The sequence below is a fragment of the Penicillium crustosum genome (assembly GCF_028827405.1).
Source record: "Penicillium crustosum strain IBT 35664 chromosome Unknown utg000001l_segment0_segment0, whole genome shotgun sequence".
NCBI lineage: Eukaryota > Fungi > Ascomycota > Eurotiomycetes > Eurotiales > Aspergillaceae > Penicillium > Penicillium crustosum.
The window spans coordinates 1,033,509-1,059,357 of NW_026623122.1; the positions used below are offsets into that span (position 1 = coordinate 1,033,509).

General features: G+C 48.9%; 10 protein-coding genes across 10 annotated transcripts; 3 read left to right on the top strand and 7 right to left on the bottom strand.

Moving 5' to 3' along the window:
- Nucleotides 1-194: 194 nt before the first annotated feature.
- N7487_000390 (uncharacterized protein) lies at nucleotides 195-1,822 on the bottom strand (the record flags this gene model as incomplete). The annotated part of the gene is made up of 10 exons (XM_056868138.1): nucleotides 195-402; nucleotides 463-627; nucleotides 696-753; nucleotides 812-957; nucleotides 1,014-1,123; nucleotides 1,189-1,510; nucleotides 1,568-1,592; nucleotides 1,651-1,665; nucleotides 1,715-1,743; nucleotides 1,794-1,822. 10 exons carry the CDS (start codon nucleotides 1,820-1,822, stop codon nucleotides 195-197), a joined length of 1,107 nt encoding a protein of 368 aa, XP_056732922.1.
- Nucleotides 1,823-2,038: 216 nt separating this feature from the next.
- Nucleotides 2,039-3,745, top strand: cwc2 (active spliceosome conformation promoter CWC2; the record flags this gene model as incomplete). Its single annotated transcript, XM_056868139.1, has 8 exons — nucleotides 2,039-2,415; nucleotides 2,499-2,576; nucleotides 2,677-2,702; nucleotides 2,766-2,794; nucleotides 2,869-2,936; nucleotides 2,987-3,112; nucleotides 3,168-3,204; nucleotides 3,269-3,745. The coding sequence occupies 8 exons, from the start codon at nucleotides 2,039-2,041 to the stop codon at nucleotides 3,743-3,745; spliced, it is 1,218 nt and encodes a 405-aa protein (XP_056732923.1).
- A 332-nt stretch (nucleotides 3,746-4,077) lies between these two features.
- Nucleotides 4,078-9,139, bottom strand: cpcC (putative protein kinase (Gcn2); the record flags this gene model as incomplete). The annotated part of the gene is made up of 7 exons (XM_056868140.1): nucleotides 4,078-4,373; nucleotides 4,438-4,876; nucleotides 4,934-5,358; nucleotides 5,414-6,416; nucleotides 6,469-6,798; nucleotides 6,851-8,905; nucleotides 8,960-9,139. 7 exons carry the CDS (start codon nucleotides 9,137-9,139, stop codon nucleotides 4,078-4,080), a joined length of 4,728 nt encoding a protein of 1,575 aa, XP_056732924.1.
- A 519-nt stretch (nucleotides 9,140-9,658) lies between these two features.
- Nucleotides 9,659-10,054, bottom strand: N7487_000393 (DUF4267 domain-containing protein; the record flags this gene model as incomplete). Its single annotated transcript, XM_056868141.1, has 1 exon — nucleotides 9,659-10,054. The coding sequence occupies one exon, from the start codon at nucleotides 10,052-10,054 to the stop codon at nucleotides 9,659-9,661; it is 396 nt and encodes a 131-aa protein (XP_056732925.1).
- A 570-nt stretch (nucleotides 10,055-10,624) lies between these two features.
- Nucleotides 10,625-12,837, top strand: N7487_000394 (uncharacterized protein; the record flags this gene model as incomplete). Its single annotated transcript, XM_056868142.1, has 2 exons — nucleotides 10,625-10,675; nucleotides 10,744-12,837. 2 exons carry the CDS (start codon nucleotides 10,625-10,627, stop codon nucleotides 12,835-12,837), a joined length of 2,145 nt encoding a protein of 714 aa, XP_056732926.1.
- A 486-nt stretch (nucleotides 12,838-13,323) lies between these two features.
- On the bottom strand, nucleotides 13,324-15,057 carry N7487_000395 (damage-control phosphatase ARMT1 family protein; the record flags this gene model as incomplete). Its single annotated transcript, XM_056868143.1, has 6 exons — nucleotides 13,324-13,554; nucleotides 13,613-14,472; nucleotides 14,544-14,656; nucleotides 14,722-14,852; nucleotides 14,917-14,987; nucleotides 15,036-15,057. The coding sequence occupies 6 exons, from the start codon at nucleotides 15,055-15,057 to the stop codon at nucleotides 13,324-13,326; spliced, it is 1,428 nt and encodes a 475-aa protein (XP_056732927.1).
- A 231-nt stretch (nucleotides 15,058-15,288) lies between these two features.
- On the bottom strand, nucleotides 15,289-17,023 carry ppt1 (protein serine/threonine phosphatase PPT1; the record flags this gene model as incomplete). Its single annotated transcript, XM_056868144.1, has 5 exons — nucleotides 15,289-15,324; nucleotides 15,384-16,114; nucleotides 16,167-16,602; nucleotides 16,695-16,775; nucleotides 16,874-17,023. 5 exons carry the CDS (start codon nucleotides 17,021-17,023, stop codon nucleotides 15,289-15,291), a joined length of 1,434 nt encoding a protein of 477 aa, XP_056732928.1.
- Nucleotides 17,024-17,364: 341 nt separating this feature from the next.
- Nucleotides 17,365-17,938, top strand: spt4 (transcription elongation factor SPT4; the record flags this gene model as incomplete). The annotated part of the gene is made up of 4 exons (XM_056868145.1): nucleotides 17,365-17,442; nucleotides 17,502-17,699; nucleotides 17,779-17,831; nucleotides 17,905-17,938. The coding sequence occupies 4 exons, from the start codon at nucleotides 17,365-17,367 to the stop codon at nucleotides 17,936-17,938; spliced, it is 363 nt and encodes a 120-aa protein (XP_056732929.1).
- Nucleotides 17,939-18,457: 519 nt separating this feature from the next.
- Nucleotides 18,458-20,111, bottom strand: gatA (4-aminobutyrate transaminase gatA; the record flags this gene model as incomplete). The annotated part of the gene is made up of 4 exons (XM_056868146.1): nucleotides 18,458-18,504; nucleotides 18,561-19,723; nucleotides 19,775-19,810; nucleotides 19,861-20,111. The coding sequence occupies 4 exons, from the start codon at nucleotides 20,109-20,111 to the stop codon at nucleotides 18,458-18,460; spliced, it is 1,497 nt and encodes a 498-aa protein (XP_056732930.1).
- A 1,819-nt stretch (nucleotides 20,112-21,930) lies between these two features.
- Nucleotides 21,931-23,290, bottom strand: N7487_000399 (uncharacterized protein; the record flags this gene model as incomplete). Its single annotated transcript, XM_056868147.1, has 3 exons — nucleotides 21,931-22,362; nucleotides 22,417-22,738; nucleotides 22,794-23,290. The coding sequence occupies 3 exons, from the start codon at nucleotides 23,288-23,290 to the stop codon at nucleotides 21,931-21,933; spliced, it is 1,251 nt and encodes a 416-aa protein (XP_056732931.1).
- Nucleotides 23,291-25,849: the final 2,559 nt, after the last annotated feature.

Here is a 25,849-nt window from a genome sequence, read left to right on the forward strand (position 1 = left end):
GTCAAACGTATGTGCGGTAGGAGTTCTGGTTTTCGGAGGTTTAATTGGTTTTTTTGGGTGAATATCATTTTGTGTATTTTGTTCATAGGGTTCATGCATGGTATATGAAATCAACAGCATTAAAAACATACTTTCATCCCAAGTCTCTTTGTAGTCGTGTCAATAGTTTCATCATCGTTCTCAACCCCTAAGTTCTATTTGGCCACTATGGATACCACATCCTCATCAGCAACCAAATGTGCCAATCCTACCCGCTGCGGAACATGTCTCGCGCTCGCTCCCCACACCATCGCATACTTGAATGTGTCCTTAATTGTGCGATGAATCTGGTCACAGACATCCTCAATGGTGGAGTCCTGGCGTACGATGAGCGCCTCATCGAACTTGGGGTCCTCTCCCTTTCTATAGATACGATACTCGTCAGACAGGTTAATGAAACTAAAAGTTATGGATATATCATACCGTTTTGTGTAAAGCCGCATTAGTCTCAGTTCCTTCCAGATGCGTTCGACAACGTCTTGCACGCCGAGGTCAAGTTCACAACTCATGACGGCTGTGTAAGGCTCACGGGCAAGGGCATCGAGGAATTCGAGGCCGATGCTGTCGACCTTGTTGTAGACGTAAAGGCTGACAGAAAAGGACAAAATTTAGTATTTTGCTAGTTGAATATCAATGATCATCAGTGTCAATCTTACCAGCGAATGTACTTCCGGTGGTCTTTCATAATCACATCGATAAAGTCGTCGATCGTAGCTACAACGGTATCTCAATCAGTAATTTCGTCTGGTTGTTGTATCAAAGCACCACATACCATTCTCGTCTCGCACAAGTACCTCGCAGTTAAGAATTTTGTAATCCCGGAGCACGTTGTAAACCATTTTTTCATCCAAGTTCTTTGGGGGAGTGGCAAAAGAGATCTTCATGCCACCAGCCTTCTTGATTTTGAGGTAGATATTGCTATGATTGTATCAGTATCTGAGTCTGCGCAAAACATCGGATAAGTTATGACATACGGTGGCTCCTTATTCAACCGAATGCCTACAGCATCCAGCTCGGCCTCGAGCAAGGCTCGCTGTTCGGCACGCTTTGTGGCGTCCAGAACCATCAAAATCAAATCACTTGTCTAGAAGCAAAAGTTTTGTCAGTGTTTCTGCGCCGTTTCACATCAAAAAAAGTTAGTCCTCTGACCTTTGCGGCGGAAATGACCTGCCGACCACGGCCTTTGCCTTCAGAGGCACCTTCGATAATACCTGGCAAATCCAAGATCTGAATCTCGGCACCACCATACTCCAGCACTCCGGGAATAGCCGTCAGTGTGGTGAAAGAGTAGGCTGCAGCTTCACTCTTGGTCTTGGTGATTTTAGACAGAAAAGTAGACTTTCCAACAGAGGGAAAGCCAACAAGAGCCACTCGGGCATCGCCGCTCTTGCTGACATCAAATCCCGCGCCGCCGCCAGAGCCAGCACCTCCCACTGGCTCCAACAGCTGGGCTCGTAGTCGGGCAAGTTTTCTGAAAATGTTGTTAGTGTATATTTTTAAAATTTCAGTCAAAGGAATCAGACTATACCCTTTCAATAGACCCAAATGGTATTCTGATTTGAAAATTCGATAATTAGATCAAATCCTCCTTCGGTCAAGAGGGCATCTTACCTGTAGCCTTGTTCTCTGTGGATCATTAGCGGGGTGATATATGTTTGAAGATAAGAACACTTACTCTGCGTTCGGCGCATCTCATCCTCGATCCTGTAAAAGATCAGCAAATTGCCATATTCGACAATTAACAAGAAACATACTCCTTAATCTTTTCCGTTATGTTCACCATCTTGTCGGTTGCTGAGGCTTGTCGCCTGCGAAATCACTAAATCTTTTTCTTTGCTTCGTTGTGCCTCAGAGAGGGAAATACCAAATCCGCCCAATGTGCCCGCCGCACCTGCCAAGCCTTATGTAAGCGCCTCAGATGGAACCGCAGGACGTCAACCTTTTTTTTGAAAGCTCAAGCTTAACCTTCCAACTCAACCTCTCCAACACAAACACGACCATGGCAGATACATCGGTTGCTGAGCCACCGGCTCCCATTTCCACCACTGCCCCCGAAACCCTCGAACCCAATGCCGAACAGACTGTGGCGACGACCGGTGCCGCGGACGACACTCCGCAAGGAGATCAGCAGCTTCAGTCGGTCAAAAAAACCAAAATTATTCGCAGGAAGAAGCGCCCAGCGAGAATACAAGTCGATCCATCAACCATCAAAGCTGAGCCCGCCCAGCAGCCCGGACTCGACTATAACATTTGGTACAACAAGAGCGGCGACAACGACGACAAATATGGTCTCAGCCATCCCGCGCCTAGTCGCTGCAATATTGCGCGTGACTCGGGATACACTCGCGCTGATCGCATCCCGGGCTCGTTCTTCTGGTACGAAACTTTGTCCTTCATGACTTTCAAGGTTATATTGCGTCTCAGCAGACATTTGCTAATCCTTTTCCTGTTTTATCTAGCATACATTTTGCGCGAGGTGTTTGCGTGAAAGGTCAGGACTGCGAATACCTCCATCGTCTACCGACGATTCATGATATGTTAGTGTGATTCCCATGCCTTACACGATTCGAGGGTTCCTTCACTTTGTTAAGACTCGTCAGATATAAAACAACCAGGCTAATCAAGTCATTTTTATAGGTTCAATCCGAACATGGACTGCTTTGGTTAGTATTATTTCCAATCTTGCTATTGATACTTGAAAACGGGCGACTAACTCCAGACTATAGGGAGAGACAAGCACAGCGATTACAAGGAAGTGCGTATCATGCCTTTGTGTGATTGGGAGATGTTGCTTCCGCTTGAGCATATCGCTAATGCTACTTGAAATAGGATATGTCCGGAGTGGGCTCGTTCACGCGCCAAAATAGGACAATCTACGTGGGCCGGATTACGGTTTCGTGAGTATCTCAAAAGGTTATACTTCATACTCTTGCTAATCAATATATAGAGATGACATCGAAGAAGTTTGCTCAAGGCATTTTGCGGAATGGGGTCAAATCGAGAGAACAAGAGTACTTACCGGACGGGGCGTGGCTTTCGTGACCTATTCGTCAGAAAGTAATGCGCAGTTTGCGTGAGATTTCCCTCCCCGAGCTCTTTGTTTATACCGAACTAACACATGAGTAAAGTCTAGTTGCGATGCAAAACCAAAGCTTAGACCACGAAGTGAGTACAACGTTTCAACCTGCGAGATACGACATATGATACAACAGTTACTAACAACAAGTAGGAAATTCTTAACGTACGGTGGGCAACAGTTGACCCGAACCCAATGGCACAGAAGCGCGAGGCACGCCGGTTAGAAGAGCAAGCTGCCGAGGCTGTTCGCCGGGCTCTTCCCGCAGCCTTTGTAGCAGAAATCGAAGGCCGAGACCCAGAGGCTAAAAAGCGGAAGAAGATCGAGGGTACTTTCGGACTACAGGGCTATGATGTTCCAGATGATGTGTGGCATGCCAGAACCCGTCAATTGGAGGATGCGAGCCAGGCCGCTCAGCTAGAGGCACCCGAACAACCGATGATGATCGAGTCTGCTCCAGCTTCGGTACAGGAGCAGCAGCAGCAGCAGCAGCCACGGAGTAATGGCATCTTCTCCAGCTCTGCTGTTGCAGCCCTACACGGTCTTAACGGTGGAAGGGTGACAACCCAGGCACCCAAAGCTACTGCTGGACCGTTAGTCACCTACGGCAGCGACGATGAGAGTGACTGATTTTACGTGCACTTTTATCCATCATGATTGCGAATTTTTTCATGTACAACAGCAACGATACCTCTGTCAAAATGTTTATTTTCTCTGCCTGCATCTCCATACAAGATATCCGTAACTATTATTTCTGGGCGTCATTCATCACTACATGTATGGTATCATCCCGAGCACTCGCTAAAAGACAGCATTGAGAGTGTCAAACAAAATGAGATACATCCACCCATAAACCAAATGCAAACACCATGAGTCCCATTGACCCGAGACTTATGCTTAACTTAACTCCACCTTGTCACTCTTCCACCCATGAGATCAATCAGTCGTAAATTCATTTATCGCTAGGGTCCCAGGTCGTAGTACACGCAGGAGCCTGTACGGTAGTTGTAGATGAAAGCATTCGTGTAGCTTTCTGTGTCATTTGTGCGATTCTCCACAGCCAAATCAGTGAGTAGCTCGTGTACTTGACTGAGATACTTCCGCTCTGTCAGCGGTGCGTTCTGGATCACGCTGCGCCAGCTCTCTGCGTCAGAAAGACGCGTGTCCCGAATAGCGTCGAGGACTTCGTCGCGGGTATCGATAGCAGCGACAGGGCCGTTGCGGGCGTTTTCGGCTACTTCGCGAGCGGAAAGTAGGGCTAGAACACAATGTATCAGTCAGTATATTGAACTAATAGGGTTTCACTTGAAACATCAACATACCTGACTCAACAATATTCCTTCTGTTGGTCTTCTTGCTTCGATGTTGGGGGACGAGGATGCGAACATCATTTGCCCGTTCCTGGGACGCGAGAGCCTCCTGCTGGCTCAATTGACGGGATTGGCGGGGATCAGCAGTTCCCTCGCGATGGTGGCGCGCCTGCACTTCTGATCGAAGCCACAGCACAAGTTCAGGGGTGCGGATATCAAATTCCTCCTTGCGCATCAGGTTCCGAACTTTGAATCCACGCTCCTTGCTATCTTGCTTGGCAATCACAATGCACCGGTGATTGGAGTCTTTGTATTTTACCAGAAGCTCTTCAAGGGACGAGGCATCGACTGCAAGCTCTGCGCTTATGTCGTTTGACCAGAGTTCTTCGATGAGTTTGACTCCTGTTGTGCGAAGGACGGTTGGGTCAAAGCTGGCAACAAGTACATCACACTGTGTTGAAGATCAGCAAAGACTACACTCAACGAGTTGAGATGGGAGGTCACTTACCCGACGGGCCGCCCAGTACGACTCAGAACTCGCCTCGGAGTCTTTCGAGAGAGCCTTGGCCTTCAGATAATCGATCATTGATGAGCGCAATCGATCCGAACCGAGGTTGAAACCCACAGCATGCGCTTGTGGTCGGTTTGATAGGACATTAGGTGAGAATTCCTGGATCAACCGGTCATATCTGCCACCTGCAGCAAACACATCGCGTCGCTTGCTATCAAAGATACACTGGAACAGAATGCTACCGCGGTAGAACTTGTCATGAACACTGCTGAGTGGCTTGATGTAGACTTTTCGTTTCACGCCAAAAGTCTGCAAATAGGTCATGAGCACGTTCAAGCGCGCGAATATTGGGGAAATCCGCTCTGCGTATTCCGTTCCTTCCATGATGTTCTGCAGCCTGCGTTTTGTCTCCTTCAACGAGTCTGTATCATATTCATTAGCGTATTGTCCTCGATCTGAGAAAGTAAGATTCAGTACCTCTAAAATCGAAACGGGCAAGGTCGTCCAACGAAGTCGAAGCAACACCAATTGCCGGGGCTCGGAGTTCACTTCGAATCGTTTGCATGGTATATTTTCCAACATTCAGCTTACTGAGAACCTCCTTTACCTTTGGGATTTGCGTAGGCGTGATGCGGCAGAATTCCATGATAAGTTGGAGCAGGTCGGAGTGATTGACAAGGAAACACATCGGGGTAGACCGCAAAGGTGGGAATTCCTCGATGATTTCATCCAAAACCTTGATCACTTCTGCCTCCTTTAAGGCTAGATCCAGGGTGTTGTGGGACACAATATCAAAGTCAACTTCACGGTGGGTTCGTGGTTCGCTCCCATGGGGTGAATCTCTGTAAACTGTGCCAAATGCAAATGTCTTTTCCAATGAGCGATCTTGTCTTGGAATTGCTCGTGCGTTTGGAAGTGTGAGATCATATGGCAGCTGTAAAAGATTGCCAGATGCATCCAGCACACGTACAGCACCGCTATTGTAATGCTGGGATCTGGGAAATAGCATTTGCCTTGTTGACTCAACAGCACCGTGTCTTCGAAATATCGAGGTTAGCTTCTTTTTGACCAGGCCCTGGACAAGTAGCTCGTTGGCGGCCGGTACCGCATGCGAGTCTATGTCCCACGCAATATCTTCAAATTTCTTAGGCGACTGAGAAAAGATGGCTGATAGAATCTTTTTGTAGTCGGGTGAATTTGGATCCGAGAGTAGATGCACAATAGCCCGTCTGAATGTCTCTTCCTCGACCTGAAGAGGGATCTTTCCACTGGATAAAAGGTCGGAGGCTGTGGGACGCTCGCTTGGGGTATGGCTCAGAAGAGATTCAATGATCTGGCCTTGAAGTAACTTGTCAGATTGCTGGAAAGTGGGTGGAAGAGTATGGTTCTTTTCTCGGATTTGTCGGAGAGTTTGATCTCGTTCCATGCCAGTTGGCAATGGATGACACATCTCAAAGAAAATAACACCGAGCGAATACATCTAGAATGCGTAAGCATATACTTGTGGTGCCAATTGTATATCCACTACTCACATCGACCTTCTCATTGTAGTGCCCCAAAACAACCGACTTCATCTCCGGTGCCACATAGTAGGTTGTACCCAAACTGCGAGTGAAATCCCCTTCAAAGTCTGCGGCTGCGGACGAACGCACGGCCGTGGTGAATTGACCACTTGTTGCAAGGCCGAAGTCACCAATGCGGGGATTGTTTGCAACGTCAATGAAAATGTTGTCAGGCTTCAAGTCACGGTGTATGATGCCGTGACTATGAATATGGCTCAATCCATCGAGGATTTGGCGAAAGAGACGCCATGAACGCTCGGTATCATCGCACAGATCATCCCTTATTAGATCGCGCAAAGTCTTGGGCAAAATTAGTCTATAAAAGCGAGCGGGGCGGGATTAAAATACTTACATGCTTCTCACAGTACTCCATCTGGATGTAGAGTGTGGTTAAAATAGGCCTGGCATAAGAGCCAGATCTCGCTCGGCTAAGCTCTTCTTCTGTGCTTCTGGAATCAACGCCAGTATCGTTTACCCTCTCTGGCGTCTCTGGGTGAGCAGGGTCGGATAACGTTCCTTCGTTTTCATCATCGCTGTCTGATGCGGCAAACTCTATTTTGGGATACCCGCTGGAACTGATGAAATCGAGGCCTCCTGTACTGAATCCGTGGTGATCCTGGCTAGCAAACGGGTCTCCTTCGGTGGAGGACATAGCCTCTTCTTCGATTTGATTGAAGTCCTCTTCGAGCCAAGCAGTGTAGTATCGAACAACATAGGAGTGGTTCAGCCGAGATAGCAACATGGTCTCGGAAAGCGTGTCTTTCAACGCTGCGGCCGATGTTTGTGAGATCTTCTTGATTGCATACAATCGACCATCGAGCTTGTTCCGGGCTTTGACTACCTGTCCAAATCCACCACGGCCTAGTTGACCTGCCTCGTCGAAGTCTTGGTGGTATCGTGAGAAAGCCGGCATGGCCCCAAAAGAGTCTAGGCGTGGCCGTCTCTGCAATGACACAGATCCCGACGCTCTTTCTCGCATCTTTAACGGCGCATCCACCCGGAAGAACTCAGAGGGTTGGAGTTGGAAAGCAGTCGGACGCTTCCTGGGATCTGGGCGGAAGAATTCACAAAGCAAATCTTGCAAGGGCGGCGAGAGCCCCATAGACACCATCAACTGATTGGCGGAGGTATACCTAAGGAGGACATCCTTTCCAAAGCCCATCTGAAGCAGCACAATTCCAAGATCCCAGACATCGGTCTTCATGGAAGGAGAAGAACTGTCCTGGGTCAGCTCCGGGGGTGCCCAAAGTGGTGATTTTGACGCCGCGAAAGAGGGCTTTCCACAGGGAGCGTCGGGCAAAGCTTCCTCGACGTTAGACTGCAGTTTAACGATAGTTTCACCAGAAGGAGTCCTGAACAAAAAGACTCGACCACAATGAATGTTCCCATGGACAAAACCGCTGCGGTGGTAGAACTCTAGGGCCTCAAGTAACTGAATCATCCAGCCGCGAAGCATGTCAACAGCTACGGTCCCCACGATATCTAGGAGCTCGGAAAGGGAACCCTTGTTTGCATACTCCCAAAGTGTAAAGACAGTCCAAGAATTATCAGGAGAATCGAGGTTGCCAACTGGGCGATTGATTTTGAACCCCACGAATTCAACCAGATTGGGGTGTCGTAACCGCTTGATGCCCTCTAACTTATCCTCGCTGGTGCGCATCTGCTCGCGGAATGTCAATCCCTCGGAATTATTTTCGCTGAGACAAAGCTCTTTCAAAACAAGCAGCGGGACGTGGCATCGGTTCTCAGACACAACAGGCCTGACAGTGAAGGTCTTTTTGCACTGTTTGCTTTGCAGCAGGGTCTTGCCATGAACGGCGCGGAAGACCAGCGGCTGCTCATCGGTGTCGTTGACGGCTAACGGAGGATCAAAGCAGATGGCGCCAGGGGTATTTTCCACAAGCTCATCAACGTAACTCATATCCGCGCCGCCAGTTCGACTCTTTCGTCTCAAAATGCGAGCCTTGTTCCGCTGTCGCATCTTGTCTTGAAGCATTTCTTGTAATGCGCGCTCTTCCTCGACCGCTGCAGCCTTTTGTTTGCGAAGTTCCTCCTGTTTTTCTAGGTCTGCACGTTGAAGAGCAGCCGCCTCTTGCTCCATACGCTCCTCTTCAAGGCTGGGTAGGTCTTTGTCCTGTGCCTGTGCCTGAGCAACATCCTCCAGAACATCTTGGATGGACACTGCCAGCTCGTAGATCATCTCACTTCCGAGCAGAGATTTTGGTTTGTTGCGTAGAATATCTTGAATTCGGGAACGCGCTCCATCGCGAAAGCCGTCGAGGTTTCCCGGTGAGAGATTGGGGATTGTTTTAGGATATGTAGCTGGCAGTTCGACCAGCAAAATGAGAAGTATGTCGGGATTCGAAGAAGATCGCAAATGGAGCTTGAAAGTCACATCGGAGGATTGCTAAAGTGTACGGGTTAGTGACCACGGGCCCAACAGCTCAAAGAGTGCACCCACCTGCCAGGCCGACCGCCTATTTTCTACTTCTTCAAAGTCATCGCCATAGATGGAACGCAGAGCTTCCACCTCTGTCTGGTGGATTTCACGGTAATTGGTTGTAAATATGGGGGACGTCACGGAGGAATCGGAGGCTTGGTTTTTTTGGCGGGAGGGCTTCTTCCTCTGTTTGGGAGACATCGCGGGGCGTGGCGAGAGCTCGCCCTACATGCGACCCTGAGCGTCGTACGACATGGGGGCTGGTGATGAGATATGAAAGGGTTATGGGAGGTGGAAAGAGAATTGGGCAGTCTTTTTTTTTCCTTTCCCCTCTGAGGCTAGAATAAACAGGCGGTCAGATCATACGCCCTTCCATTTATAGAGTGGAGATGCTCAGTATAAATGACCCCGTTGGCTTTAACTGTGGATTTATAGATTGATGGATTTATTGCTTTAATTATACTTTGAATGAGTTGCATTTCATGATTCTTTGCATGTTATATTTACTTGAAGATTCTTCACAAGATATCCCATGTGTCTATTGACTTGAGATTAAGTGTATCATTATCATCATGAAACCAAAGAACCATTTGTCCCTGCCCAATAGTGGACCCAGATATCATGAAATAGTGAGGTGGTGAGCTGGCATACGGTGGCAATTGTTGTCATCACAATAGTCGATCATTTCTGCTCGTATTGGCTTTGTTCCAGCTGTGACTATCACACACCATCGAATGCACCCAGCAACACGCTGCCAGCCACAGCAATCATTGGTGCATATCCCCAGTGATTCCACTGCCCCTGGCCATGGGTCCAACAAACATACCCATCTGCAAATGCAACGCTGCTAGCGGCAATCAAGATCCAGCCCAGGGTTGAACGGGTGCCGAAATACGAGGCCGCATATATGGCAGCTCCCATGAAGACATCCCGGATTCCATAGATTACCATTAGACTGTCAACAACCTGTTTGTCCACGAGAGAGGTAGGTGGTTGGAACTCGAAGAAAGTGAGAGCATGGTCAGGACGAAGGATGGCATTGATGCCGAATCCGACGAATGTGGTTGCAAAGGCGCTGGCAGCCAAGCGGAGAACAACCGAATGAGAAAGAGGCATGTTGCTGTGCCAAGCCAGTCCGATGTTTGATGTTTGCGTAGTATTAGTATTTGTGGTGGCTTGAAGGTTTCAAGGATTTTAAGCGCTGTGAGAGATTACAACAGTTGAAGTTTATGGGAAAGACGAGGAGGGGCTTGTTATCCAGGACTAGAAAGCATGTTGGTAAGATTCTGGAAGCAGTCAGAACCCAAAGAATTGACCTGCAAGGCTGAGAGGGAGTTGTAGACCGACTCCAGAATGGATATGTCAAGTACGAAGTACGGGGTAGATCCTTTGGTACACGCACGTGTGTACTCCGTACACACACACCAATTATGGGACTGTCAACAGCACTCTTCTATCCTACGATTCCGATACCTTTCAAGGTAAATAAATTGAAAGAAAAGAAAAAACCCCCAATCCCAATTCAGTGCCAAGGGTAAAGTACGTTGTAAACAAAAGACAAGAGCCCGAACACGAGCTTATCGATAAAGTGATCGGCGCTTCTGCTTTTTCCGACCGCGCGGACCATACAACATAAACATTGGACTTCAACTTTGGGAAGATTTCGTTTCTTCCCTGGCAGTCAAAATGCTGGACTGGATCAAGGGGAACGAGCAAATTGCACAGGCTACAGGTGTGGTGATTACTTTGACCTTGGAACCTCCCACTCTAACCTGATGATGCTACAGATGACTCTAAGCTGCTAGAACCCCCCTGAGACCCCAGGCCATGTCTTTGCGATTCGTGCTTTCAAGAGTGCTATATTTGGCACTCCGGGAGCAGAGGAAGATGAAAACAACGCGTCCCAGAACCAGTCCGGTCACCAACGAAGCAAGAGTGACACGATAAAACTAGCACCAACAGAGATCAAGACTGACGCGAAATCAACCGACGCGACTTACAACCCCACGGGATCCCCCACGAAAAGCATACTTGTTACACCCGGGACCGCGTTGCGTCGTAAGACGGTATCCTTTGGTGAAAGTGTCATCGACAATGAGGGGAAACGCCCTGGCTCGGCCAGTAAGCCAGCCAAGACTCCGCCAAATCCGACCGGATCCCTCAGTACCCAGTGGATGTCCGGATCATCTGATGGAAGTGGCAAACCAAGGAGCAAACTCACACAGACACTCATGAATGCACGCGATAACGCATCCAAGAACTCCGAACCGGCAAAGTCTGATGAGAGCACAGGAGAAACAAAATCGGCCATAGTCCCTGGGACAAAGGAGGCCCTCGACAATGAAGACATCACTCTCAATCTGGAGGACCCCCACTCAGAGTCGGGCAAGTACTGGAAAACCGAATTCGATAATTACCGTGTGAGGACCAATCGAGAGATCAAGAAATTGATCCAATACCGGTCGATTGCCAAATCCTACGCTCGAAAGAAGGATACGGAAGCTATGCGGCTGGCCGACAAGCTGAAGGAAGAAGAAGAGAAGGTCGCCGAGATGGAAAGGCAGGTGTCACGGCTTGCCTCTTCGATGGTCGGGGATGGATCCACGGGCGATAAGGAGCACTTGCTTCAAGGTTTGACCAAGCAAACGGCTCTTGCGTTACAATACAAGCAGCAAGTTACCTCGCTGCGCAACACCTTGGAACGGCATGATGTCGTAAGTGATGCAGCAAATATCACACAAAAGAAAAAGGAAGAACTGCCTTCAAACGCCCAAACGGATGAGCTTCGTAAAACAAAGCAAGAATTGGAACAGGCCAATGCCAAGATTGAGGAGATGAAAACACAGCAGTCCGAACTCAGCACACTTCAGGACCTCGCGCAGAGCTCAGAAAAGAAAGCCCAGGCACTCGAGAAAGAGAACACCACTCTGAAACAAACGCTGGCCCGTGTGAAACAGGAAATGTCTCGATATGAAGGTCGGCGAAAGGACAAGGAAACAAGACTGAAGCAGAGAGAGGCCAGACTGGAGCAGCGGATCCAAGAATACAGGGAAAAACTCAAAACGGTCTCCCAAGAGCACCGTGCCTCGGAGGAGAACCTGAGAAATACCTCCGATGCAGAGCGTCGCCACTTGCAAAAACAGATCGACCTTCTAAAGCTGCGACTTGGTTCTACTGAGCGCTTCCCGGTGCTGCCATCCACAGAACGGCAATTCCTAAGTCCTCGTAAAGACCACACAGGCGTGCAGGTGTTTGACTTTGCTGGCCAGGATTTCACGGCTCAGGATCTTGAGAAACCTGAAGAAGAACCCACCGAAGATCTCGACCTTCCCCCAAGCCCGAGTCCACGCTCTAAAGTACGCGATTCGCGACCTAGTTTGCGCAGTGCCACATTGAGTACGCTTAGTACGAGGCCGAATGCCCGGGATATGGCCGCAAACGACGACGAGGTCACACATTATCTGAACGAAATTCTACTGAAACCGCGACACGAATCCAATAACAATGCTGTGTTGGATGGAATTCCTCCGTCCTCGCCTCCCGATATCTCAGCCCTGAAGTCGCTGAATCGCACGTTCTCAAGACGCCGACTCGGTGAAGGCCAGCGGAGCTATCGGAATCTGAACCTCCCTGCTGACGATGACACTCGACTCAGCAACCGACAGACACAACGTGAACGTACCCACATCAAATCTACCCTCGATTCAATCTCAGGCCTCCCGTCTCGCAGCCGTTATTCCGGGTACACCGTTTCAGCGGGCGAACGCGTGGGCAAGCGGTACGGGTTGACTGATATCCAGCGTGAAGCTCTCTCTCCTGAACGAATTGCCGCTGCCAAGTCACGACTCAGGCAGAAGGACAGTCGTAAAATCAAAGCACTTGGAAAGGAGAATGTTTGAGATCTTTGTTCACATTGTTTGAATTCGCTTTCGGACTTGGAAATAAGGAGTAACTTTTGGAGCATAATAGGACGGTGTTTGGGTTCATAAGCGTTACTCTTTTCATCCCGCTATTGCCATCTATGTTTTTAGCGAACATCAATTGTTGAATTATTGCTCAATCGGTGGCTGTTCTCTATTCCCTCAACCTAGACCGCTCGTAGGCGCTGTTCCCAAACTCGCCAAGCCAATCGCTGAAGCAATAGTATCTCTTATGGCAAGCCTCTTCGCTTCGTTGATTGTGAGCGAGACTAGTACATGGCTATTGCATCATTGTAGCACGCATATTTATTCACAATCTAGATTAGGTATTAACTTGTCTACTTCCAGCTGTGATCTTTTACTACTCTAGTTCATCTACAAACGTTCCGTATTGGCATATCCACCCAGTGTGCAGCAGAATTCAAAGTCTGCCATAAAGCACTGTCAGTCCTGCCTAGTGTGCTCTCAGGCCTTGCCATCAGAAAGCGATACGACAGCCCATTTCCCGCCCCAGGCCCACTTGCGAGACTCAGAGCCGCCACCTCCAGGCAATGCGCGGAGCTTCTCGTCCTCGCCAGCGGGGAGACCAACGACGGGGTCGGCCTTGCAAGTACGGAAGGCTAAAACACGGATCCCGGATTTGGGGCCAAGCGGGCCGATAGCTTCTGTGAAAGGAGTGGTGGGATCCCATTGAGCCTAGACATTGTTAGCAAGAATTCCAAAGCAAAAGAAACGCAAAGAACACCGGACTCACATCATTAACCAACTTCCGGTAGTTCAAGTCGCCCTTGAACAACACAAGCTCACTCTCCTTCAAATCTTCGAACAACTCCGGTGCCACATGTGGCATGCGCCAGAAACCACCTGGAGTAGTCCAGAAAGCGTGTGGGCGCAGAATCAGCTTCCCATCCTGGTGGAACTGGCTCCACTGCTCAAAGAGGAATTGCACATTCGAAACTTCCGTCTCGGAAAGAGGGGGGAATGTCTTGCCCGAGTCATCGGCTGCTGTGTAAAAGGCCTGCGGGTCGACCATGCAGTTGAGCAGATCGGAGAAATCCTTCGGCGTGACATCTGACACAAACCACGGCATGCGCTTGGGGTGGAGCACGACGCTAGTCGCCAGTCCGACAGACAGCAAGTATCCAGCGAGAATTAGGTCAACGAATAACTCAAATCCGGAGTTATCTAGAACGATATCGACGCGACGTTCGCCGTCCTTCTTCTCTCTACGTGCCTTTTGCATAGCCTCGAAAGCAGCGTCGAGATCGTTGACAATGATATTCTTCTGCGATGCCTTGCGCGCCTCGGAGCCCTGTAGTTTCTGGATATCCTCGTAGGTGAGAGATGTCAGGAGTGACAGATCGGTGGCATTGCCCCACAAGCAGATCTCGCACATCTCGGAGAAGAGAAGCCTCTCTGCCTCCTCGTTCTCTTCGGGTGACTTTTTCTCTCTTGCTTTTCCCGACTCTGCCTCTATCGCTAATTCACGATATCTCGCAGCGAGCTCTAGTACAGCGGGACGGGACGACTTGAATGTATCCATCTTCTGGCGGGCAAATACGTCATAGCCCTTCCAGTGCTTGGACAGCGCAAAGAGGGCTTCCATGCGGCGGTCTATGATCATCGTATGGTCAGTATTGCCGTGGTTTATCACATTTCCTGTTGGATTGAGGCTTCGTGCTTACAGAGGTAACACTCTGCATAGAGCCAAGCCACATCGTGCCAGTTGGGGTTTCCGCGCTCCTCAAGCTCTTTGTTATACAAGGCGATATCTGGGTGTCCGTCATCATCCAGGGGACTAGCCACAATAGACATGTTAGGTGAAGCTCTTGTAGTTCTGGCATAGACGATGAAAGGACTCACGTGAGTTGTCGATTATGTTGAAGCTCATACTTCAACTTGGCCAAGTTGGCAATAATGCTCTTGCCTTCATTTGCCTTCTCGTCATCATTGACGCCTACAACGGTGCGGTGAAGGTCATCAATGGATCCAGTCTAGAGTCGTCACACATATTCAGCAATTGATCCCCGGGCTATCGATTGTCTGCTGCAAGCTCACGATGATGACAGGCCACCGCTCATTGGCCGAGATCGAGGCGAAGCTCGAGTTGTCGGAGGTTAGGTATTGGGCTGCTCAGGTTAGCCCATTGTATTTGATGGCCGAGCAATAATACCTACGGGTCTTAGGATCGAATTCCATGACTGCTATGCAAGATGTATCTAGACCGAGGGCAAAAAGAAGTCAAGGTGGCAGAATCGAGGGGGACGGCGCGGGGCAAAAGCGGTGTGAAGTATACAGCATACACAATTGGCGACGTCAGAGCTACTCAGAGCTACTCGGAATACATCACTCATGCACATAAATACATTGAAAAAATCAATTCTAGATAGATCTCTTAGGCAACGCCGCGCTTGAAAATCAAATATGCACTCACATTCCCGAAAGAATAGAGTTATTCGCGTATGCCTGGGACAGTTAGCTGGGGGAACTTGATTATGTAGATGATTGAAGGTCATAAATCTTACCATCGGCTTGATATCGGGGTGTGGCACTGCCTCAAAGACCTCATATGCAAGCTTAAGTTCAGGGCCGATGTTGATATAAGCACCCTTATTTTCAGTCGAGTCGCAGTACCTGGGAGCGGAAAAGACGGTGATGCAACGACCATCGTGTTCGACCTCGTAACCGCCCATCCGCACCTCGTGGGAGCGAATGATAGCCTCCAGGCCGTTGTTTTCACAGAAGCGCTTGGTCACATCAGGGCCAAATTGAAGACCCACACCGCGCTTGCTGGGACCGCGACCAGCCTCAGTCTGCGGGTCTGTCCAGAGCATCTCCATCATCAGGCCCGCTTGGCCAGGCTGCCGTTGGTTGTGGCGGTTGAGCTTGCGGATATCATCCAAGTTGATCTTGTCGTCGGAGAAGAGACCACCGTGCAGGACAAGGTACTTGTCACCAATCAAGGTGGCCAATGGCAGGGCCGAGAAGGATTCGGAGAACACCTTGAAGACCCGCTCGTTATATTTAGCCTTGCACTCGCCTTCGAAGCCATAAACCTTATTCATATCATCCGTCTCGTGGTTTCCACGGTTAAGGAAAAGACCGTTGGGACGCAACCACTTGTATGCATATAGCAGCAATGCAATTTCGCAAGACCAGGAGCCACGGTCAACAAAGTCGCCGTTGAAGAGGTAGGCGTGGGTATCGGAGGGAGCACCGTTTCGTCGGAAAATCTCGAGCAAATCGAAGTATTGGCCTATTCAATCAATCAGCAACTATTCCACTCACCCACTACGGGCAATACATACCGTGCGTATCACCGCAGACTGTCAGCTTCTTGCCCGATTCCACGCCAATTTCTACCATAGTAGGCTCGTTGTATACCAGATCCTTGACAGCCTTGATGATCTGGAAGACATATTTGCGGTGAATCTTCTTTCCATCCTTAAAACGCTCAATCATATCATCGATGAACTCCTGCGACATTTCTTCGCCAAGGCGCACACCGTCATAACTGTCCTCAACATTGATAGCATCAATGTCCAAATCCGCAAATGCAGAAGGCGGGTCTGCAATCTCAATGGCCCGCTCGAAATCTTTGCGGCGCACGAGCTTCTCACACTCGGCGGCCTTCAATTTGGCATTTTGGTTGCCCGGTTCGCGTCTAACCACGGCCCTGAAGTCCTTCAAGGCCTCCCTGTAGCTTAGAATGGCGGTGTTGGCGAGGGCACGTCTCCAGTAAGCCTGTGATAAGAATCGATTTAGCATTTATCCCCACTACTCCTCGATCTGGAGGCACAATTTGTGTCTCTTGCCGGGTAAGAATACCGACTAACCTTCACATAGTTGGGATCTAATTCGATTGCCTTGGTGGCATCCGCAATAGCAAAGCCGAAGGCTTCAAGCTTAATTTGAGCCTGTGACGCGAAGCAAAAGAAGACCGTTAGCTATGCCGATCGTAATGAACGTGCACGCGACTCTTGAGAATGTGCCACCATGATCGTCGGGAACGCACCTGGGCCCGGTTGGAGAAAAAGGAAGGATCCTTGTCAAATTTGGCAATAGCCTGGGTATAAAAATCGACTGCGACAGGCCAGTCGTGCTGAGCGAAGGCCTTGTTGCCCTGCACCTTAAGCGCGGTGGCCACTTCTTGGTCGGTAGCCATTTGGGCGGAGAGAAAATGCGAGGGGCACGAGACAGCGATTATCGGTGCGAAACAAGGGCGCGGAGGAAAAGGTGACGATTATACAGTTCGGGGGAGAAAGACACAAAAGTCGAACAAGAATAAAACTCCTCCAAATCCACTATAGACTAAGAGAGAAGAAAAAAAAAAGAAGAAAGCGTGGTAAAAAAAAAAGAAGAGAGAAAGAGAGAGAGAGTCTTGTTCCTGCTTCTCCCATGTTCTTTTTCCCCAATCGCAACGGGTCTTGGCATCGATCCAGACTTGACGGCTAACTCCCATTCATAGCTTTCCTTCTCTCTTCACATCACTCAAATATCCTCAACATGTCTTTCTACACCCCGCCAAATCAGCAGCGCGCGCTGCGCGCCTGCATGGTCTGCTCTGTCGTCCAAATTCATAATGTAAGAGCGACTCCCCATCTCCGTTCCGCGGGCGACTCTAACGACCCCGATTTCTCCAGAAATTCATGCGTGAAGGCTGCCCAAATTGCGAGAGCACCCTCCAACTCCGTGGAAACAATGATGCTATTCAAGAATGCACGTCACAGGTCTTCGAGGGCCTGATTGCTGTTCGGGATCCCGCTGCGAGCTGGGTCGCTCGTTGGCAGCGGTTGGATAACTACGTGCCGGGTACATATGCGACCAAGGTCACAGGGACAGTGAGTGCATACTTAATTACTGGAGAGATGGGACTTTCACCAAGCACAGAATGGCTAATTGTGTCTTTCCCATTGACAGCTTCCGGAATACATTATCAACAGTCTAGAGGATTCAGGCATTAAATATGTCCCGTACGTGTTCCTCAATCTCATTCCACTGTTTTTGAAATATCTCCCTCGTCATACTAACGGTTGCTTATTCTAGACGAGACGGAAGCACTGGCGAGGAAGATGCGTGAAGCAGCTACTCTCAAGTCTTTATAACGCTACACGAACCCACCCTTGCCCACACAGTCTTAGTTCTGGATACCCCTGCGGCGCACACACCATTGATTCGATCAAGACATGCAATATGAGGGTGGTTTCGACAATTTTGCTGGTCGTTCGGAGTTTCGGATTGGAAGCATTACCTACTTTTCTTCATATTATTTATTGGACTACAAGGTCATACAGAGCATGTTTAGATTACGTATTAGGAGTTTATGGCTCCAGTTTCTTCAGCTGGGGACATGAAGATAAGGAAACAGCTGGCAGAGTAAATGTCTCTACTCAGGTCCAATGATTCGGTTTGAGTCATAAGCACAATATCCGGGGATATGCATAGCATTTTGTATTGACATAAGGTCGTTGCAGAAAGTGGGAAAAAGTTAACCCTCCAGAAGGAAAATAAAAGGGGAACAAAAGAGAAAAGAGAAAAAACGCTAATAGTCCAATTTGAAAACGCCCGGGTCCTTTTAAATGTCATTGCCGGCATTTTTTTATAGGACCTGCACGATCTGCTCGATCTTCTCGAGGAGGATATCGGCTGTAGAGGATACGTTAATAAATAGCTCTTGTGCATAAGGGAGAAGTTTAACATACCGTGGTGCTTCTGGAAGACCAGCATAGGACGCAGACGGATAGCGGAAGCGCCACTGCCACCGATGTTGACACCGAAGGACTTGGCCTTGGCGATGAACTGGTCACGCTTGGGGGTGTCCCAGGCAATGAAAGTACCCTGGTTCTTACCACGGAGGTTCTGGAAGTGCTCGGGGTACTTCTCGGCGAGACGGGCGAGGCCACCGAAGAGGTAGTCACCAGTGATACGGGTGTTCTCGACTAGGCCGAGACGCTCGATCTCCTCGATGATTCCGCGGTAGACCAAGGCGCGGGCTGGGTCACCCATCCAGGTGTTGAACTGGCGGTAAGGCTTGTTGGGGCGGAGAGCGGGGTTGCCGAAGTAGTAACCGGCAGTCTGGGCCTTCTTGGAGAAGGTAACCATGTCGGGGGGAGAAGACAGGTTCCAGTGATCGTGGGCCCAGAACTTACCGGTGGCACCGACACCGGTCTGCACCTCGTCGACGATGAAGAGAACGTTGGTGCGCTTGGTGATATCGCGGAGACCCTGGAAGAAGGCAGGGGAGGCGTGGTTGTCACCACCCTCGGACTGGATGGGCTCGACCATCACGGCAGCCACGGGGTTGTGGAACTCCTTAATGAGGCGCTCAACCTCATCCAAGCAGCGCTTCTCCTCAGCGGCGTTCTCCTGGACGTGGTCCTCCAGAGGGTACTTCAGCTGGGGGAAAGAGGCCTGGGGCCAGTCAAAGGCGGGGATATCCAGCTTGTGGATGGCCTTGGAGCGGGTGGTGGACAGGGAGCCGAAGAGACGGCCGTGGAAGGCAGACTTGAAGGAGAGAATAGACAGCTGGGGCGATCCGGGACTCTGGTTGTTCATGGTGGAGAGCAGCTCCTCCTCACTGAACTCGACCTCAGGGCCACCACGCTGCAGCTGGCGGTAGTACATGAAGGCCGCCTTGTAGGCAGTCTCGTTGGCATCGGAGCCAGCCATGGCGGTGAAAACCTGGTCCAAGCCCTTCGGGGCAGCACGGAGGGCACCAGTCTTGAGGATGTGAGCCCAGTCCGACGAGGGGAAGTTACCAAGGGCTGGACGGTTAATCAGGGCGCATTGCATCTCGGGGGAGGCGGCAACCTTCTGGAGGTGGGGGTTGTTGTATCCAACGGGAATGGAAGCAATCTGAGCATACCTACTGGGGTCAGCTTATTTATTTCCAATTGACTTGTGGCTGATGACTTACACATCAAGAAGCTTGTTTCCATCGAGATCAGCGATGCTAGAGACGGGGTTAGTCGAGTCTTAATGGTGGATTGAGATATGCCATACTAGTTTCCGACGGACTGGTTGTAGTCGGTCAGCATGTTCAAGCTGCGGACATCGAAGACCTCATCGAGCTCGGTGGCAGCGGCCTGGTTCTTGGGTCCGGGGATTGTCCCCGAGACGGAGGGTGCGGTAGGCTCATTGGGGAAGTAAGGCTTCTCCGCTGCACGCAGACCAGCAGTGGTAGAGAGAGCGCGAGCTGCTGGGAGGCGAGCTGCAGAGCGCAACCGTGTGCTAGCACGGAAGACCGAGGACATTTTGATTTTAATGTGAAGGGATGGAGGGGACAAGATAAGCGATGCGGGGATAGAATAGCGGGTCTAATGAGCTATCCGGTGTAAGAGAAAGAGACCTTGATCAATCAATATGGTCAGGTAGAGGAGAGCAACAGACGTGGGACAGATGAAAGAGAGATGAAATAGAATGGAGGACCAACAGGCGCAGGGGGACTTTATACCAGGTGCAGTTGAGTATGTTATCGGCCTTATCCTGGAGCTCCATAGCTTCCCCCCGCGTATATTTCTTTTTGTGTCGGTGATATTGACCAATCGGGGGCTGTTCTCGAAAGCGAAACGCCGAGCACCCGATGGAGTATCTAGACGAATTGAGTAAGTCTACGCTGGTGGATTCTTGGTCAAATCTATATGGTAACAATTTCCGTTCGGACGTCCACGGTGGGCTTTTTTCATTTGTCTCAATTAGGGTTGAGTTACGCGCAGAGAGTGAAAAGTGACTCTGGGGTCAGGGTTGTCATGTCCCTGTTGTAGATCAATCCGGTGCGATAAGCTAATCTGAGTCTTGGCATCGTTTCTTATCTGCTACCATGTCCCTCCGTATGATGTCTTGACTATGTCAAGCAAGGTGCGGAGTTCAATAATGGGGGCTTTCACCGCAATTTATGGTGCATATATATGAGGTCCTTTCACTTTCATTTGACAATAAATTGGGTCAATTGATCATAGTTTGTTCGAAAAACTGAAACTTCCTCTGGTCTTGTCTTGATATATATATCGATAAACGATCCTAGTAAACACGCAATCTAAGGTTATACCCACATATTTTTACTATGAAAATTGAGAGAATATAATATCAGGGAAATCAATAGCAACAATAATAATCTAGACTACCTATTTTCTGTATGCTGTCCTGAATAGAATTTGGTCGGTGGCCTTGACGCACCATCAAAAGCTGTTTGGCTATTAATGCACTATTCTGATCCACCAATCAATCAATTGGGCTTGTGGTTTAGTGGTATAATACTCCCTTAGCATGGGAGTGGTCCGGGGTTCGATTCCCCGCGAGTCCATATTTTTGCCTCCTTAATAATTTGAGAGGAATCCTTTTTTCTTTTTTTCTTTTTGTATGTCGAATAAAGCTGGCCAGATGTCTCGCTGATATAAGTTCCTTTTTGGTTCCATGGTAAAGATCAGCATTGGAATATCAATAAAATGCCAATGTTTTCATGGGTTCCATAACTAGTTGGTGAGAGTGTGGTGACGCCAAAGTTGAGGGTTAATTTTTCAGTTCAATGACAATATCTTTTTTTTTCTTTCTGTCTGGGATGAAAACTTTTTGTTGCATCTGAATATCGCCAACAACGCCTGAGGTGTATGTTAGTACCTAGTTATATGGCCTTGAAGGTATCTATCCGTGTACACCAACATGCTAGTTCCGCGACTATGTATGTACCTTTCCATCCAATTAACCCGCAATGGCAAGAGCACAGCATCTTGAATCTACACCGCCCCAATGTTAAATCCTGGGGTTGATTGAGGCTGATAACTACCTGGAAAATGACACTCGAGATCGTGGTTTATCTACATCGACTGTATCTATATTGTATTAGACAGACCACCTTCTACACGCTATAACTAGGAGGCAAGTGGCTTCATGTTGAAATTCTTGTGGCGAGTTATTGTTCCCCTGTTAAACAAGTCATAATTAGAGTCATGGTAGTGTCAAGGTGTATCGTTGTTTGTGTGAAGTATCCGTTCTAGCACAATAAAATCATCCAGGCTAAAGTGACATAAATGTTCATAAAAAAAGAAAAGAAATAAATGTACCGAGACAGTGCGGTTAACGGGACTGCCGATCGTCGAAATGAGAATGCTTGTCGTTTGGCCCAGATGCAGAGGAGCTAGAACTCGTAGGAGAGGCATAAACCATGCCCATCTTCATATCAATGCTATCCTCAGGGTTGAGGGCACGACCGTGGTTATCAAATGTGATATCATAACCGTGGCCCATCTTATCATGGCCCGCGGGTCGTGACTCAGTCCAGCTCTCCATCTCGACGGTGCGCATAATCTCAACTCGATCGCTGGTGTAGCCGGAAGGGTGTGAGTCATCGGCAACAAGACGGGATGTCCGAGAGCGACCAGTTGAATACCAGTGCCTGTGGGTGCGAGTCCGTTGGCTGTAGGAGGAGCCAATGTTGCGGGTTGAGCCGAGAAGGCGAGGTAGGAAGGCTGCAATGAGGGGTCGGAGGGCTGGTGCTGAAGAACAGATCTGTTGGTTATTAGCATCGACCGTCACTAGTAGTGAGAGTGTTGGGTCTCTTACCAATCCCAGGCTGAGTTCCACTGCGGCAGTGATCAGCCCCGGCCATCCATCCCAGGTCCCATCATAGCCGGTCACCATACTCTTCCACACGTATACGGTTCGTACACAGCCGGCTACGTTCACCACAACACCGAGGCCGAAGATGGAGATAACGGCAAGTCGTTGACGAGCGGGGAGGTTCAGACTCCAGATTAATGGCATTGGCAGAGCTGTGACCAGTATATCGGTAAATATATTGATAACACTGGCGGAGAAGACAATCGCGCCATCATCCATGCAGTGGTATGACTCAGTGTTAACTTGCCAGTATGCGTGGATAGGTCTATAGGGGTACATTAGCAACAAATCGAGATCATTACACAAGATGACCAACTCACGAGCACTGAAAGATGCTGATGACAGCGAACAGCAAACTAGAACCCGCAACGAAAATGATGGACAGAATAAACGCCCAGTTATACAGCGCAAAGTTGACCTTCCCGATGAGTCGTCGACAGAAGCACAGCAGAGAGATCTTGATGAAGCAGGACGATACCAAGAACAATAGTTGGAAGCAGAGGTTCAGCTTCCGGACAGCGACGAATCGATCCGTTTCAATATCCCAGATATGGCGGTTCATGCCCCAGTCTTCAGTGGCGATTGAGGTGACGACTGCCATTGCGATGGCAAAGACCAGACCGACGACAATAAGCACATCGTCGACACCGGCGCTGCATGTGATCCAAATCCTGGTGTATAGACGGAGGGAGACGATTAGGAAGGCCAAGGCTAGACAGACGACGTTCACAATGAGGACGCCGTGCCCGCGCGTGGGAGGGTCGATATAGTTTGGGGTTGGCCATGTCTCCGCGATGGCTGGTGGAGGGAATCTCATAATCTTATCTGTGCAAGGATGAAGAAAATATTATATTTTGGGGGTATCGATGTGCAAATGAAAGCAGAATAGGTAAGCGGGTCTAGGCAAGTGGAATCGCCATAACCCAAGCCAGCAATGGGGAAAGTTGAAGATCAAGGAATGAAGAGAGTGAAGAGAGCCAAATTAGACGAATATATTGTGTACATACGTAGATCAAGGAAAGATAAAACACCCCGCTAGACATATGCAGGAGATATAATGTACAGGGATGGTCGAGACCTCTTATTCCCATTATAGAACCATAAGTAGTAGATCAAAGGAACATTTGAAGTTTCGGGAACAAACAGAGTTTAATGCATACGAAGGTAAACCTTGGAAAGAACAAACGGCCTTACACAAGATGAGCTCTAAAACCAAGCCCACGAGTCGAGGCTCCACGCCATATCAAAAATGGTAACACGGCCGAGGGTTTTGGTGAGGAGATGGACAGTGATAGGGTATATCCAGAGCCCCCCTAGTTCCATCTTCGGCCCCACTGTGTCTTTGGATCTGTGATCTGCCCAGGCGAGGCTTATGAGAGGTTAAAGAGAGGGGGCGACCCCTGGCTCGTTTTCGATACGCAAGACTGCAGGTTAGTGGAAAGTTAAACAAATTGATCCCGTGTATACGGAGTACTCGACGGAGACCGATGCCAGGTGATCACGGGGAGCCCGAGGGGTGAGCCGAGGCATGAGCGGAGGCTTACATTACTGAGATTTGGACTTTCAATCTTCCATGGATAGAGCGATAATAACTCAAGACTAATAGTAATTCCGAAGGAACAAAATGATATCAAATAGTATGTAACTAATCACTACTTTAATGTGGAAATACAATCCCACCGATTCCCACGAGGATGTGGGGTCACAGCCTTGGAAGGCTTTTTTTTGTCCTTCCGTTCTCCACTTTGCTTTCGCACTATTCATGCACTTGCGATTTAACTCCGACTCATTTGTAGTGACAACGAATACGGAGTATTGGAATCGTATATACGGAGTAAAGTCAAACCCCGTTAGAATGTACTCCACTTCTTTGTAAACCCGATCACTTTGGAAGAATTTACGTCGGGATATTTCACCATAGTAAAGGGTGCCAAGGCTGGCTCCTAATTAGGCATAGCGCATCTCGATGCTGCGAACCTTGGAACTTGCTTTGCAAAGTTCCAAGGTTGTTTCCAATTTAGGCCTACCGCCCACGTGCTGTATTAATCTCATTGGCTTAACTCGGTATCCCGCCCTTTTCCCGCTGCTTTCCAAGGTTTACCTAAAACACACCTCAAACGAGATTACATAATACAAAAAAAGGGAATATTCCAAACATAACTTAACAATGCTGCCCACCTGGGCACCTGCCAGGTGGGCAGGACCTTCACTTCTTTACCCCCCGTCAATTCCCAAGGACTTACTCTCCGACGATCCTTACCATGTATGTAGGTACTTTTTAACGGGTTTGATTGTACGGAGTACGCCTGGCACATGTGAATTGATGGACCGAAGAACCCCGATCTAAAGATTCAGCCCCACAGCAAAAATTGTGCTTTGCCCGCTAATTTTCCGTTTGGTTATTTGCCCTTTTACAATTGCACCCAAAATCCAGACTTGTAGAATGTAATTCTGATATAAATGGATATCTTCAGCAGTGCATGCTGTCATTTCTTGAAGAATATCAAATATATCTAGACAGCCCTTCGGGTAGTTTGTTGATGCCCCGGATTCATTATCAGGAGAAAGTGGAGTTTCCTGAGCGAGCACCAGACGCATTTATAACATGTGACACAAGCTCACGACTCTGTTTCGAATACCAGGCTCATGTATCCGGTTGATCTGAGATTCTTGATAGATATAATGGTTGTCATTGCCAAACATTGCGACCAAAATGGAAATGATAAAAGAATACCGAAGAGTATAAACCTGGACATGATCTTTAATGCCCGCGGAGCACATGTATACTCCATTCCCTAATACTTGAAATATTAGTTTGGGTTACTTTTTTGACATTTTGACATGAATACCTGACATATGTGCTAGTCTTACTGTCCCGCTTGATACCTACCTAGGTATGTCTGGGCGAAGTTGGATTACTACTAATACTGAGTCTCCAGAGCAACAGCCTCTGGTAGCAAAAGAGTACGTGCACCAAATGAGGGCCTAGAAGTAATGATGGGGAGGTACCTAGTATAAACCCAAAGCAAGGAGTGTAGGAACTGCTGTGGAACAATGCACCACAGCCTTGGGTTCAGTCCACGGTGTAGCACAACCTAGGTATGGTCTTAATAGGTCATTTGAGACAAAGTGACATAGATTTACAGCTGTCCGGGAATTAAATGGCGGCTGAATATGCATGCTGACCTGCCCGTTATTGGACAAAGATATGCCAATACAACCATGCATTCTCCCGGCCAACCATATACTCAGCAGGACCCTGAACCCTTGCAGATACTGTCTCTCACCATTAGAAGGATGCAACAGTATACCTTTTAGCACAGAAGCAATGCACTAAGTGGGCCATATGATAGCCTTGGAAATTGCGGGGACTCTT